A 17,176-nucleotide genomic window follows, 5' to 3' on the forward strand; every position below is an offset into this window, starting at 1 on the left:
TTTTCCCTATATACATATGCGCATTTTTTGTTCGCTATTTTTGTCTAGCATCTTGAGTTAGCTAGAGGCTGAACAATTACATAAGCTACCTCGAAATCTCGCCTAGTTATTTATGAGGCGCCACACACACACACACACACAGCGAGAGAGGCAGAGAATAACGACAATCGTAAAAGCGTACAAAATAACACTAAAACGCATTTGTGGTAAGTCGCGAAAAATTGCAGCAGCCATTTGGATGCATTCATCGTCGCGGTGTCAGCCAACTAATCAGCACCTGTCATGCGTGCAGCGCAATCAGGAAGCAAAACACAAAACCTAACCCACTGTGCAATAGTCTGACGCAGTCGCAGACGCAGACGTAGACACAGCCTCCGTCTCAGTAACCGTAATGGCCTGTGGCGGGGACTGCGAGACTCGCACAGATACTGCAACTCAGATGGAGACCGAGACTGGGACTCCTCCTTCTCTGGCACAGCCCACTGTAATGTGATTAGGTATGGTTTTTTATGGGCTTACGTATGTCGAGTCTGTCATGATGTAATGTTTATATGGGATAGCAGGCAGCTAAAATGTCGGCGACTAGCACACACCCCAATAATGAACAGGCCATCAATAGATAGCTAATGAACTGCCAGCCCAGACTAACCAAAGCTTTTAGCTTTTGGACAGCCACACTCACAGCATTGTTTTTGCGCAACCATCTTAGAATCCAAAGGAAAAAAAAAGGCTGAAAAAATTAATTAGCAAATTATGTTTCAACTTAATCTGCGTTCTCAAATGATTTATCTATTAATGAGTTGTCCGAGAACAGCAAAACTTTTCAGATTTTATGATTGATTAGCGTTTTTCAAGCCCTACAGCTGTTCGACCAACACCAAGTACTCGAAGACTATGAAATGGATTGGTTTCCGGCTAGCACTAGGCAGTCAATGAGACTTAATATATTAATTAATTTAGCTCAACTTAGCATTACCAATTACTGGTAAATAATTCCTTATTCTTCAAAGCCATATTTCAATTCCTAAGAGAGACCTTATTAAGGTAATTGTTAAAGAAGATTCAAGAGAACATGGTAGGCTGTCGGCCTTGCGCGGCATCAATATTCTAACTAAAGTCTCTCGTGATGCGCAAATTATCTTAATCGCTAGGCACAACAAGCTGTGCTAGAAATCGCCAAAGTTAATAAATTTGCGCTAACAAAAAATATCAATAAAATGAAGGGAAACAATAAAGAAAAGTACAAATATTGACTTGAATGTGCCGAGGCATGAAATCATCGATCTAGCCACACGTACTTGCCTATAATATACATATGTATGTACAGCCTCATCACATTCGATGTTGGAAATTAATGAAATTATATACAAATTTCTATTTATATAAAAAATTATTTAGTGAAAGTGCAACGATCGAGACAGACAAACAACTGCAAGCAAACAAATCAATTTTTGTGATTTCTGTTTGCGAACAATGAGCAAAAATTTATTTGCCTGCCTTATGTGAAGAGCTCTCCCCAATGAGTATGCTAGGCGTATACAAATAAACATATATATATTTAATATATTATATGTGTATAAATCATCTGCAATGTGATTGCTGATTGATTTATCGTTTGTTATGCATGTGTGTGGGATTTGAGAATTGCTGTGGCCAATCTAATGATCATCATCTTCTTTATTGTATAATAAACCTGAAGTTTCGAATAATATTTACTTTTAGAAGAGTAAAGAAAACCGAAATTCCTGAATTCAAAATCATAAAAATTGAATGCCAAAAAGAGAGAAAGTTCAGGGGAACTCAGGAAAATGATAAGGATAGCCGAGATACCCTCTCAGGTGCTTATGTAAAATGCGATCTTTTATTACAACGACCAGCCTCAGGTGAACAGCATGATTATGCATGCACAGTGTATAATTATTTTCTACGACACACTTTTGTTTAATACCCAGTGATTAGCTCTGCAGTCTTGATCATTGGCCAGGCATCTGCGGCTGCCGCCTTTTTATACGCATTTTATATGAGCGCGCATCAATCGAATCGCTTCTCAGCTCTTGAGATTGATTGTAAAATTTTTGATTAGGAGGCTTTAATGCAAATTAACAAATGACAGCCATAAAAACCGGGCGCTTTTGCTTATTATACAATCGATTCGACACAATGGGCAAGGCCATCAATGTGGCCGGCCACGCCCCTTTTTTGCTGGCTGAGTGCTGGCAGCAAGCACGCAAACGCATCCGCAGATAAATTGATTGATAAACTACACGCACTTACACACATGCAGATGGGCCATCAATCAAACAGGCCCGTTAATTGAGGACTAACTCTACTCTATTCCACTCGCCGCTAGATGGCGGTGTCGGTTAGTCGTTTGCTTATTTGGCCGGAAGAAAAGTTTCGGTTTCTAGAGCCATTTGCAGCCGCAATCAAATTGGACAATCTTTACGCGATGTTAACGCTTCGTATGGCAGACAATTACCAAAAACCAAAAACAAAATCAACTCTTAAACTCAAAAGCAGAGCTGCTGAAACAAGATCTTGGTGGTGCTGCGCAAGTACTCGCACATCTGTGATCGGGCACAGCTTAACTCAGCTGCTCTATGCCATACCCGAAATTAAATGATATAATTATTCCGCGTACAGTTCCCCCATCCAGCTCCTCATAAACATATTTTTGGCTACCTACTGAACGTTTTTTGGTAAGCTCTTTCGCTGTTGTGCTTCAAGAATTTTTCTCTCTTTACTTTTTTTTTTTTTTTGTTATTTAGGGCGCGTGTCTGTTCGCAAGGGTCAGAGTATAATAGACTTTATAGCCCCTTCTAAATTTTGGGCTTATTTTGCTTGAACTCTGTGCAGTTTTCCAGGAATTTTCACAATTGACAGCACATGCCAGATGCCACTCACTGACTCCAAGCGTTCAACTATTAAAGCCAGCCACTTTGATCCACTTATTTCGAGAGAGTAAAAGAGGCGAATTGTTTAACAGTTTTTGATGAACTCATTAAACATAAGTCGAAGAAAGTATCGATATCGATAGAGACAGTAGGGAAAAGGAGAAGATACAGATACAGATACAGATACAGATACAGATACAGATACAGATACAGATACAGATACAGATACAGATACAGATACAGATACAGATACAGATACAGATACAGATACAGATACAGATACAGATACAGATAGATACAGATACAGATACAGATACAGATACAGATACAGATACAGATACAGATACAGATGCAGATACACACACTCCAACAGATCCACACATTCCGCCAGTCAGTCTCCTGCTAGTATCCGCAGAGACAGATATAAATATACCCTGTAATCATAGGCTAAGTACTAAGCAGCCGACACGTTCGACGACGTCTCGCAGCCCTTCGATGATTACAGGGCATTCACGGGCGGGAAGTCTAAGTTGGTGTGATAGTAGCTGCCTTTGATCATGGACTCTCCCTAGTGATTAAGCCGCAACTTAACCACAGCCTTTGGCTGCGTATGCACAGCCAGGAGCAGCTGCTGCCACGCCCCCAAAAACAATCGAACATTATTCATTGTGCGTGTTGCTGATTGTTTGTGTGTGTGATTGTGTTGGGATTGTCGGTTGCGTGTTCGTGCTCGGCTCGAATCGGTGCGGAGTTGAGGTTCGCTTATGGCACACCCACATGCGTTTTCACCTAATCAATCGCAATGCTCAATCAATGAGCCGACACGTTCGGAGCCCCATAAACAACAAGCAAGTGGAAGTTGTCTGTCTTCGATCGGTGAGCCGAGCCAAGCCAGGCCAACCCAGGCCAGGCCAAGACAGCAGGCAATTTATATGCGCGCTAATCATATGAAATAGATCAAATTTCTATTTGCCGGGGCAGCGGAGCGATCTTCGCTCATGTGGATGGGAGTTGAGCGCATTAAGGCAATTTCACTTGCCTCGCTGTGGCATGCAACATGCTGTGTGTGTGCTTGTGTCTCTCTGTGTGTCTGTGTGTGTGTGCTTGTGTCTCTCTGTGTGGGTTGCCATCTTATAAGCAGGCAGTTAAAATGTTTTAATTTTATTTTCTTTGACTGCGATAGCGGCTTTCGGCTTTCGGCTTTTGTCGCACTCTCACCGACCGCCTAATCTATGAACATAGAGATGTGGGAATTGGAATTGGAAATGGAATTGGTTAAAGATGTTGACTAGTGGATTGGAGGTCGTTTACTGTCCAGCACTCTAGCTGATTGGAAGTTGCCATGCCGCTCTGCCTTAGCATCAGCATCAGCAGCAGCAGCAGCAGCAGCAGCAGCAGCAGCAGCAGCAGCAGCAGCAGCAGCTTCAGCCTCGGCCTCAGTCGCGGCACGCTAATGATGATTACCCACTTTTACCCAGGCGCTTGTGCCTGACATGGTGTACATATAAAAATCAAAAGCGGTTTAACGCGTTTCTCGTACGAGCAACTCTTTTTCATTGCAATTCAATTAAAATCGCTTAGCAGCTGCTGCACTGAGTCCCTGGCCGCCGATCGTCAAGCAGATCTCTCGCTCGCAAGTCGTCGCACCCAAAAGAAAGCCACTTGTTCCGAGGCCGTCACAAATCAGTTTCTCGTGTTGTTATTGTTGCTTTTACTGCTTGTAGTAGCGACATTGACTGCCAGCCAGAAAGTCAGCCAGTCAGCCAGTCAGCCGGCCTGCCAGGCCGTGGGCGTGGCAGTTGCTTCTACCTTTTGATTTAATGGCACACAGCGATCGACTTGGATGCATCTCGGCCTTGGCCACATGCGCTTTGCAGACTAGTTGGCTGGCCGATGGGGCGAGCAGGAGGCGAGCTGCCTGTCTGTCTGTCTGGCTGTCTGTCTGCCTGCCTGCCTGCCGCAGCTCTATAAAAGCGAGTTCGATTTTTGCACTTGGAAGAGCTTTCAGGATTTCACCAAAATCAAAATATGTATACGCATATATTTATATATAAATATCTATATATGTATAAATATTTATTAAAAGACAAAACAAACTTGCTTGCAACGAAGGTGAAATACCCTACTTTTTTGGATTTTTTTTATAAAAACATTATTAGACTTCTTTCCAAATTCTCTTACATGTTGTATTATATACATACATATGTATATATATTTTGTTTTCTTTGTTTTAGTATTCTTCATTAATGTACAATTTTTTCAATGCAATGCATTTTTTATTTTATTTTTATTTTTTTTGGTAATTTATTTGTATTTTAAAATTATATGCAGATAATTATCTAAAGCAGTACTGAAACTATATACAACCCTAGCCCTAGCGATAAATACACCGTGCAAAAAACTGAGTTTATTCATGCAACCAGTTGCCAGGCGGCGCGACCATCGACGAATTTAATAGTAAATTATTAAGTGAGCGCGTATAAAGTTTTTATTATCATTATTATCGCTATTATTATTGTTATTATTTTTATTACTATTATCATTATTATCTTTCGCCTTTTCGGGCATATTTTTGTATACTTCTTTTAGTTTTTCCATGAGTGAAAAGTGAAATTCCACTGTTGCTTTTTTGTAAAGTCGAAGAGGCGGGGCCTTTGGACCAATAGCATGTCAGCAGGTTAGCAGGGATTTGTCAAAAGAGCTGGTGAAATCTCTCAGATTGCAATTGCCATTGAGTTGTTGTTGCTGCAGTTGTTGTAGTCTCGCTTGTTGATATTATTGTTGTTGTTGTTGCCAGTGCAGTTGGCACGAAACGTGCTGCAAATGCATTTCAGTGCAACGTCTGTGCGGCCAAAAAGTAATCACAATTCGCTGACCAAGGCCAAAATTTTAATTTACGCTCTGGCATTTACAACAAATACGTATTGCGCAGGTCGGCCAGGTAAGACACCTGTGCATAGTATCATGGGAGAGCTTAGCACACACATGCGCAAGATATTGAAGAAACTTGATTTCATTTCATTTGCTTTCATTATTTTTGCCTAGCCAAAACTTTTCTTACAACTAGAAATTGAGTAAGGAAAATTCAAATTTTCAAATTGACAAAATACACAAAAAATACTGAAAATATATATAATGGGAATTGGCAATTCATAAAATGATAAATAAATTTATTATATTGAAGCAGATAATCTTGAAAGAGCTTTCCAACTATTTATAAAACCAAAACTTTTACTGATCTATGCCCATCTCCTATTAAATAAAATTAAAAAAAAAAAAAAACAAAAAAACAAAAAAAAATTGAATAAAAATAAAAAAAATTTTGAAAAAAAGCAATAGCTCACAAATTAATTGCGGAAACGTGTAGCACACATGATTTGATAAGCCCATAATCATTGAGCTTGAGAAAAGGGGGTAAGAATAGGAAAGATGTAGCACTAAAAAATGACAAAAAAAAAATTAAAAAATAAAACCTTATGACATTTTTCCACTTAGAAGAAACAACAAACAAGATGTGAGATAAGATAGAAGCAATTAAGGCTGCTTACGGCCCATCTTAAGTCGCAATTAAGCAATTAATCTACGTGTACTTACACACACACACACAGAGAGAGACAAGCGCCGACAGTTGCCCATTTTTCCGCCATTATGAAAAAGCTGAGAGGAAAACTTCTAAGACATTTGGCCTTAACTGAACTGGTTCACAATGCGCTCGCATTTCGAAAGTCTGCTGGAAATAAAAATGTGTGCCAGCAACCACAACAACCACAACAACAACAACAACAGCAACAAAATTGTATAAATATCGACACCTTTTGGCGGCAACTGTCGACTAAATTTGAGCATTTCCGTTTCCGTGGCCAAAAGCAACAGCAACAGCAACAAGCTAAACTATAAACACCAACAGCAACAACAGCAACACAAGATGTGCGCTTATAGGCATATAGAATAATTTTTGCAGATTTCACTCGCCAGTGACAGCCAAGCCAAATGCCAAGTTTTTCAATTTTGCAGCATTGCTCAGTGTGTATGTGTGTGAGTGTGTGTGTGTGTGGTTGGAAAACTTGTAGAATGCATAGAAACGATGACGGCTTTTCAAAGTGCTCAATGCTATATCAATAACAGCAGCAGCCGCCACAGCCACAGCCAGAGCCGCCTGCTGCACCTGTCTAAGCCAAAAAGAAGAAGAAAAAAAAGAGAATCATAAAAATAAAAATAAAATTTACACAGGCAAGAGCAACATCGACAACAACAACATCATGCACTGGCCTGGCCAGGGCCAACAACAACGACGCCGCTGCGCCCAAAAACCCAACAACTTTTAATTTCAACACATTCCAGCCAGCGCGACTTGGCAGCAGCAGCGGCAGCGGCAGCAGCAGCAGCAGCGGCAACAACTCTGTACGTGCGACTCGACTTTCTTTGCGGCGGCTTACAGCAACAATAACAACAACAACAGCACACACACACACACACAAAGTCACTCTGTATGTGTGTGTGTGTGCATACCTGTCCAGCAGTTAGCCAGGCAGGCAGCCGCAGCGCCAGTCGCTCGAGCTAAAGTCAGTCAATAACAGACGGCCAAAGCGTTGAGACGTCGTCAGTTGCGGGACGCGTAAAACGTGCTTAACGAACAAAAATATCAAACATTCAAAGCCAAGCGAGCAACGGAGCTCACATTTGCCAACAACAACATTGAAGTCGCTCTTTTATTTTTTTTGCTGTGCGCTGTGCTGAGCAAGCGAAGGTGTGTGAATAGTGTAAACTAAAGAGAGCCAGAGAGTGTGAGAGAGCGTGAAGAGCGAGTGAGAGAGCGAGGGAGCGTGCTCTCGCGCTGTGCTGTGCTCTTGCAATTACCGTTAATCAAATAAGTTTTGTAGAAATTTAAACACCGTGTGCATTTGTGTGTGTGTATGCTTCTCTGTGTGTGTATGCGTGCGTGTGTGTATGTATTAAACGGTTCATTGATCGAGCTCAGCTAAAATGGAGCAAATGCCTGTAACAAAACAACAACAACAACAGCGGCAAAGGCAGCCAAACAAACGCAACAACAACAAAAATCAAACAGTGCAAGTGCCAGAGTCGATGTGCGTATGAGTATGAGTGTATGAGTGTGCGAGTGTCTGTGTCTGTGTCACCAATTTGCTTCATTTGCGGCGTCTTCGTCAAATGCGCTTAACCCATTTTAATGAGAACACTTTGTGTGTGCGCGCGCAAAGCAAAATCCAATAAGCGAACTGAAGAGAATGCCAAAAGAATGACCGAAAGGGGGCGCTATGACAACAACAAGAACTAAAACAACAACAACGGCAGCAACAGCAGACAACAGGCGCGACTGCGCCGAAGAAAGCAAAGAAACGTGAATGAATGGATTACATACAAATGTGTATTGAATGTTTCATTGGTGCTTCGACGCCTATTTCTATGTTTGGGTACAGCTAATTTCGGAAGAGACTGGAGGAATAGAGCTTACGCTTTCTTATTGGAGTATATAGCATAATAAGTGCAGAATATCTTCGAGTACAGCCAATTTTAAAAGAGCAGAGAGATGAAAGAGACGAGTAACAGGTGTTGTCTATTTGACATTAATTGATTGCTTTTGATTTAGCACGATATAAAACAATATACAAAAAATGTGTTCCATTTTTTTTTTTTTTTTTTTTTTTTTTTTTTTTTTTTGAATGAATGAATGAACAAATTGTACATTTGCTTTATTTAATTTATCAATTTAATAGAGTATTTCACTTACCTGTGTGAACTTATACCTGGTTCAAAACACTTGCTAAATGTGTATTCTCTACCCTATATATGAAACTTCAGTCTACAATTTGACTTAGAAAAAACTCAACAAAATAAATATTTTTGAAATTACTAAAGAAGATAAAATACCACAAAGAAATACTACAAAGCTTGAAACAGACAGTAACAGTCATATCTCATAATAAATAAATACGTAATATCTGGTTAGGCACATGCACATTTCACATGCAATTATGAAATATTAGATTAGATTATGTGTTTATCTAGAGAAATTCAACAAATTGGATACACTCAGGCACGGCCATGATGCAGGCAAAGTATATGCAAAAACAATTGGAATTTCATGTATTCCACTCACGAACGATAAAAGCACGAATGCATGAACCCCCTCTTTATCGACAAATAAACACAAATGACTTCGAACACAAAGCGAATCAAGTAAAAGAAACGTCGTGGGGAGAGCTCGACTAAGAGATACTCCAAAGAATCATCATGAGAAAATATTTTAAGAGAGAGGTTAACTGAGATCGTTATTTTCTTTGCATATATGCAAAAAATATATAAATATAAAGTTAGAAGAGCTTTCAAGTATTACACAAGCTAAGTGAGGTACATTGATTGTTATCTATATATACATAGATACATGTACTGAGACAATCTGACAAGTAAGATCAAAAGGATTATTAGGACAGATATCGATCAAGTTTGTAGACTGAAAGAAGTTATCGATTAGTATGTGCAGAAGTGATCGATCTACACGCATTTATAATAGAAGAATGGAAATACTTGGCCAGTACCAATACTCTTAGATCTTAAGAAGATCTCTTAGATATTGAAGCAAATACAGCTTTTTATACTTCATAGAATATGCATGCAATATCCCCGTTCCGCTACAGTGTGTGCATAACAAATGGATGACATCAATTAAATTTTTAACAAGTTCTCAGTCAATCGCATGCAAATGAAACTTGAATACTAAATGCCGATATGAAAGAGCAGTCAAAAAACAAAAAAAAAAAAACATACAGAAAATATAAAATTATATTTAGATGTATATATTTACATATTGCTTAAGACAAGTTCTGAGAACATCTTGAAATGAAATGGAGTGACCAAATATCATATGCATATCAGATGATACGCTGACACCCGATACTTGAAATCATATCTTGAACAATTCGAATATCGATATCAAGAATGAGTCACAAGAGCGATACAAGTTTTCGGCTTGTGGCTCGATTCCAATTCGTTTGCCATTCTTCAAAAGCAATTTTCGTGTCAATTCCATGCTGTTCCCGCACTTTAAGTGTTTCTCTTTCTTTATTATACTCATTCACGAAAGTGAATCAGTATATTGGTTTTGTGCAATGTCCGTCTTGCTGTCCGTCCGTCTGTCCGTCTGTCCGTCCGTCCGTCTGTCCGTCTGTCCGTCTGTCCGTATGAACGCAATCTATTTCGGCGCTATTGAAGCTAGAGACTTGAAATTTGGAACACATACTCGTGTATATCTCCGGTTTATAAAGTGTTAAAATTTTCCCGATCCGCCCACTAGGGGCGTGGCAAATAGGAAAATGCATTTTCCGATATACCAGAAATCATGTTTGTTGAAGAGCTAGAAAGCTGAAACTTGGTATGTAGGTCCGCGTTGACCACCCAAGATCACGAGCTATGGCGGATATATCTACGCCCATTGGGGGCGTGGCAAATCAGATAAAACTGTATCTCCTAAAGTTGCAAACCTAGAATGCTGAAATTTTGCACGTCAGCTAATGGTATGATTCTATAAAGTCTGAAGATAAATTATAAGTCTACGCCCGTTGGGGGCGTGGCAAATCAGACCTGAAGATATAGTGATTTTTTAAATTCTCCTATATTTTGGACACTATTGATGACAGAGACCTCAAATTTTGTATATATACTCGGACTGATCACCCAAGACCAAAAAGTTTTGTCGGATATATGTCCGCCCACAGGGGGCGTGGCAAACCGCAAAAGTTTATATCTCCTAAAGTATAATAGCTAGAAGCTTCAAATTTGGATAGTTGAGTAGCTGGTAGCCTCCTCTATCGATTCCCCAAAAATAATTTTTACGCCTCTTTGGGGGCGTGGCATATCGAAAAATACCCTGCAATTTTCACATTTTTTTAGGGTAAGCATTCAAACTTTGCAGTTAGGGTAACGTTATCTCTTTCTAAAAACTGACCAAAAATGAGGTGTCTACGCCCAGTTGGGGCGTGGCAAATCGGAAAAACCTGTATATTCTACAGTATTAGAAGGAAACTTAACTACTAAATTGTTGATGGGATGTGAATGAGTATTCCGCAGTCGGTAACGCCCGACTGCAACGTTCTTACTTGTTTTTTATTTATTTTTTTGTTTCGTATCGGATTTTGGCTTGAGCACTAATGCGAATATCCATTAGTTTCGCGTTATTAACGGATTTTAATCAAAGGCCAACAAAGTTAATTCATGCTAAAAATAGTGACATGATGCATATTCAACGCATCTAAATAAAACAAAAGCCAACGATCCGCTCTCAAGTCTTAAACAAAGATATAAGTATAAAACAAAAGTGTGCATATACTTATATACATTCCGGTATATACAAACACATGTGCAGATTTCCGTTTGACTATTATCACTTTATTAGCACTCAAATTCAGGGAATACGAAAGTCATTTGCTGATCGCTAATTTTATACTTGAATAACTTAACTTTGCATTGTCTCGAAATGCCACAAAACCGAACCTATTTTGAATATATTTAAATTTGAGAAACTCTACTTGAATTATATACAAACGTTAAGATAATTAAGATTATTATTTTGAAGTTGTTTTGATATTTCGTATTTAAGCTTCAAGATTTCTAGTTTGGCAGCGTGTTTTGAAACTTTATGCAGATTATAGACGGGTATACCTACATTACTATAAATATATTCATATATATATATGTATGTATACTGCAGCAGAACGCCTACTTTTAGAACTTTTAAGCATGATTAACGTGTAGGCTCAGGGCCACGCTCAAGTTCAGCCTTCAGCTGAAATATACGAAAGAAAAGTAGAAACGTTGCAGTTGCAATCAGACAATAAAGACTTTATAGTGAGTGTGTACTGTGTATACCTGTAACTCTTAACCGAAACGAAAATGAAGTTTATTTATTGGTTGAAGAAACTGCATTACAATTTTATTTAGTAACTCTCAATCTATAATTTATTTTCGTGCCGTAGGCAAAAGTTAAAGAAACTTTAAGCAAAAAAATTTTTCACAATATATAAAGCAAATCGGAAAATTCTTTTTACATGCGTTGACAACTTAAATTAAATTAAAGACATATTCTAAATTTTTTCATTCTTCCAAAAATTTGCAATTTGAACAAAATTGAAAGAAATATGAAATATGAATTATTTAAAATTATAAAATATAAATATTGAAAAATTAAAAAAAATATATATATATATATATATTTATTTATTTATTTATTTATATGTATGTAAAGAAATTATTTTAATTAAACTATAAATTTGTAAACTAAAAACAAAATTAAAATTGATTTGTTATTTCGTTTACAATACAAAAATATATCTACCCAATCGGAAAAGCAAGTTAAAGATTCAGACATAAACAGCTTAAGCTCAAATGCTTAAGCTCATATCTCCTTTTCTTTCCCTCCCTCCCTCTCTCTCACTCTTTCTCTCTGTGACTGCCCAGGAACAGAGCATCAATAGATTACAAGAATGTAAGCTTCTGGAATTAGTCGATGTAAAACATAACTTTGGGTGTTTTTCCGCTTTTAGTTCAGCCTTTTTTTTTTTTGTCAGTTAGAAATTAATGTGTTTGTTTTGGGCGTGTGTCTGCCTGTCTGCGTTTTCTTCTAACAACATAAATTTAAAAACATTTTTTGAGGTTAATAATTTCGTTTGTTTAGCAGCTTTTGTGCGGTTGTTGTTGCCGTTGTTGTGACTGTGACTGTGACTGTGGCTGAGGCTGGAGCTGAGGCTGCGGCTGCTTTTGTGTCATATGTAAATTTTAAAGGCACACACACATGATGCCGGCCATATAACATTGATAAATATCTATAGGAGCCTGTGTGTGTGTACAAAATATATTCAGTTAAAAGCAAGAAGAATAAAGAGTAGCAGCAGTAAAACAGATAAAATAAAAAACATGATTCTTTTGGCCTACGCAAGACAACGTCGCACAGCAAGTTGTACAGGCTCATCGATTATGAATATTATTGAGAAGATATACGAGTATATAAACGACGACAAGTTCATACATGCATACATACATACATACATATATATGACGACTAGAAGATACACACATATGTAAAATGTGAATGCCGTTGCTTGTTGTTGTTGTTGCCCACTTTCCTATAGCACCAGTTTTTTTTTTTTTTTCTTTATGCATATGCTAGGCACTATAGCCATTATGAAACAACAGCTAGCTGGGAATTGGAAATTTGTGTCTAAAAGTATGCCGTTAGAGGAACGCAGTCATGCTCCCCATGAGCATAAATATTAAGCATTCCAGTTAGCTTATGCTGTGACTGCGACTGCGACAGCGCTCCTTTCCCAATTCAACTCCAATTAGATTTTATGTTTAGTGGCGAAATAAATCCACTTGACACTAAATCTTCAGTTTATTACGTGCTCTTCGTGCCTTCTGATGGATAATCATCCCATCTCAGCCATAGCAAATGCCATATTTAAGACACACTTGACTGTTTAACACTAAGAGGATTCATTTGCACATTCTTATGAAGCTCTTAGCTGCAATTATTTAGCATTTTCATGTCATTTCACTTGAACTTGGAAATCTGAGTTCTCATTTCATTCCGAATGCTTTTTGCTGTTATTTATATATACAAAGTAGTCTTTCGTGTATTTTATATATTTCCAAAAGTTTGTTCTATACAAAATTTATATTAGAACATTTAAAAGAGAAATAACCTATATTTCAAATATATTATATATATTAAGCTTTGGAGCAAGTTGTGAAAATAAAACAAGTAAGAGTTCTATAGGGCGATACCCCTGCGCTATTGTTATATGTGCAGTATTTACGTTATTTAAGCTATGCTGGAATGAAAAATCGAAAATAACGAGAGATCCAGATCACTGCGTATATGAGCAGAGGAAAAGACGGAAAGATGGACAGAGGCACGAGCAAAGGGATGAACGGACTGACGGGCAGGCAGATATACGATCATACATACATACAATGTAGCTTAGGTAGACCCAGTTCGTGGTCCATATCAAAACTATATAAGCATTATGAGACATGCCAGTACTTGTTCTGACTCTCGAAATATCCTGAATTCCCATTTTAATGGGGGACTAAATACATATTCCAATGCAATATTACAATATTATCTAGATATGTATACAACTTAAGTATACTTATCTCTCACTATAAAAAAAATATATTTCGTTAAGCCTTAGAACTTTCGTTGATTTCACTCTTTCATCTACTTAGAAGCACCCAGATAGTTGATCTTTAAAATTAAATGTTACCAATTTTGTTTCTTTCTGCAGATGCTGAGGTGTACTTGGTAAGCGTCTGGGTAGCCATAAATTGAAGTCAACTGCATAATCTAAATTGATCGCAAAGAAGAAGAAGAAGAGGTTGAAGAGAAGTTGAAGATGGCGCTACGTTTGCGTCGGGACGTACAGAAGGCCTCCTACTATGTGTGGTTCCTGGGCGCCGAGGAGGCGAAGGGATTGCGGGGCGCCCGCGTCATTAACTCAGTGCTGCCGTATCTGGTGGACAGATCACGGGGCCAGGAGCCGCTCAAGGTGACGCTCCAGGTCTCGCACAAAGGCATCAAAATCGTGCAGGTAAGTGCTGAGCATACGCCACACCCCCCAAAAAAAAAGCAGACACATACACAGACACACACTCATACACACCCGCACACACACACACCTTCTACAAAACATTCCTCTATGTTGTCGTTTGTTGGAAACAGGGCTCGTCGAAGCATTTAATACCACACAGTGCCATAACCAGCTCCGTGCAAACCGATGACATCGTTGCCTGTGTTTTGCTCCTCTACAATCCGGCCACCAAATGCCCCTTGCATGTGCACGCCTACCGTTGCGACTCGGAGACAACGGCCGAGGCGTTGCACCTACAACTACAAATCCTAATCAATCGGCCCGACAATCAGAAGCGCTTTGAGGAGCTCGAGACCAGGTTAGTTTCGAGCTGAATGTTATAGTACAATATATATTATATTATTATTTACCTCTGGCCTTGGCCTATGGCTAAGGCAAGAATTTGTATATCCATATCGCGCCCAACTCTAAATTTTTATACTTTTTTTACGCTCTAATGCACAGAACCTCATGCTGTGATCCCCAATTCATATTTCATTTTAAATTCAAAAAAGCGTATGACTTATTTCTTAATGTAAATAACATTATATAGGGAATCCCAATAAATGAGAGATAATATATGATAATCAGAATAACAATCGCAAAAGCTCGTGATTCCCAATTCTGATTATTGTTTATGAAATCGTAAAAGCTTCAATTTGCTGCCTCAACTTCCCTTTTAAAGTACAAATGCTTGCAATGAAATTCTTAGTACAGAACAATTTTGCAGATATTTATGGAATTCTTTTCTTTAATCAAAAAAGCTCATAAGTTTCAATAGTCAATAATATTTACGATTATATTCAATATCAATATCTATATAACTTACAAAATTCCAATATATACAATAGGACAAATTAAAATTTAAAAAAATTAATTTTCATCTTATATTCTTTTAATATAAGAAGATCTGTTAAGAGCTTTCATCTTATAGAGATTTCTTCAAGAGAGAATCGTTTGAGTCTTCCCATTAATGTTATGCTATGTAAATGAAGCCCTGCTTTCGAAATCTAACATAAATTGTGTGTGGAAAGGCAAGAATTTCGATTTTGCGCTTGACTTAGAGAGAATCTTTGAGTATTTGCTGGAGCATTAGATTTGAAACAAGGGAGATATAATATATGTACATACATATATAGTATAGTATATGCACGTTGTTCTGGAGCTCGTGGGAAAGCCAGCTGCAAGTGCAGTGGCATCTCGGTGTCATTATCATGAGTAGCAAATGAAACGATCTGCCGCGACGGGCAGAGATCGGATAATGGATTGTCTAAATGTCTAAATGTCTAAGTGGGCAGAGTTGGCTGCTTGGCTGCCACTCGGTTGGCTCGCTGCTTGCTGCTCGCTGCTCGCTGCTTGCCACTTTGTTTCCTGCTTGTCGGGCCGCAATTAATTTCAGCTTTGCGGTAAATTGTAGAAGATCTCCACATAGCCGAAATGTGAAGATGCCATGAGAAAGCGTTTTCGAGGCGGCGGCAACTCGAGCCACTGAGGCAACTGAACTCTGTGCGAGTCGACGCTGCTCGATGGGTGGCAAATGCCGAACTTGAGCAAAGATCAAAGCGTTTCACATGTGCGAAGTCCTATTTAATTTTCATGCGACTAGCCAGCATTTTCGAGTGATGTGGAAATCTGCAGGAAAATCTATGCGAAAAAAAATGGTGCTAACTTATTGACTTAGAGAGCCGAATTATCGTAGTGAATTTTAAAAATTTAGTAAAAAGTAGCTAGAAAATTCATTTTCATGTTAATATACATATATACATATATATAACGTTTTTTTTTATTTAATATTTTATTGTGAATAATTATGTTTTATTTCCTCTTTTAATGATATTTAAGATGATAGTGCTGTATATGGCTCAACATAAGAGAATAAGAAAAAAAAATTATATAAATTTAATAATATTTTACCAACTTAAAAAAGTTATTTCATCGATCTGCCTATCGATGAGAAAAGTGAGTCATGAAGTCCTTTAAGTAAAGGGAGAAATATTCATGAAATATATTTAGAAAGCTAAAATCTGATAGAGCTGAGTATTAGTATATACGAGTGGGTATAAGACTAAACATAAGTATAAGATAATACACACTCCAAAGTGCCGCAGCTAAGAAACACTCTGAGTAGACGCCCTTCTAACCTTATCTTCTCCTTTGAAGCTATCTCACTCATTTCTGTTCCTCTTAATGCTGTGCTCCCCTCCAATACTTCTAGACTTTACCTTAAGCTGTCTATCCAAGATTTCTCCGCAAGCGCGCAGCATCTTTTGTATTGTTTTTGTATTTGTCACAGCATTTAAATAGGGAATTAATAGACCGAATGAGACATTCGTAAATCATTGACCCAAGAGCTGGTTCGACATCTTCTAGCAGCCAGTTTTCACAAAAGATTTTCTATGATTTTCAAGTTTTCTCTTTATAGATACTACGCCATACATTACCCAAACAAAAACCAATAAAAAATAAATTAATTCAAATTAATTCAAATATGCTTTCAGCTGTATGAACTATACCAAACCAACAAAAATTTATTTTCTTTAATTTGATTTCATATGAATACGAATCGCATATGCTCATATATATATGTATGTACATATATATGCCTATGTATACTTGTATATAATTGTATACTTATATGAT

The 17,176-nt window shown here is 38.0% G+C and overlaps 1 protein-coding gene across 3 annotated transcripts in view; it reads left to right on the forward strand.

The window, feature by feature from the left end:
• LOC108619061 (uncharacterized) overlaps positions 1 to 17,176 on the forward strand; it is a 50,704-nt gene that overhangs the window by 28,150 nt on the left and 5,378 nt on the right. Inside the window, exons 1-3 of one of the 3 annotated variants that reach the window (XM_089473048.1) lie at positions 7,434 to 7,641; positions 14,195 to 14,497; positions 14,629 to 14,855. In XM_089473048.1, coding sequence (XP_089329174.1) covers positions 14,303 to 14,497; positions 14,629 to 14,855 — 422 coding nt within the window. In that variant the 5' untranslated portion in view covers positions 7,434 to 7,641; positions 14,195 to 14,302. Of the gene's footprint in view, positions 1 to 7,433; positions 7,642 to 13,552; positions 13,669 to 14,194; positions 14,498 to 14,628; positions 14,856 to 17,176 lie in introns of those variants that run through there. The other 2 variants (XM_089473050.1, XM_089473049.1) reach the window with 2 other exon arrangements.

Source organism: Drosophila arizonae, chromosome X, assembly GCF_054131065.1.
Source record: "Drosophila arizonae isolate 15081-1271.41 chromosome X, UAZ_ARI_1.0, whole genome shotgun sequence".
NCBI classification, from domain to species: domain Eukaryota; kingdom Metazoa; phylum Arthropoda; class Insecta; order Diptera; family Drosophilidae; genus Drosophila; species Drosophila arizonae.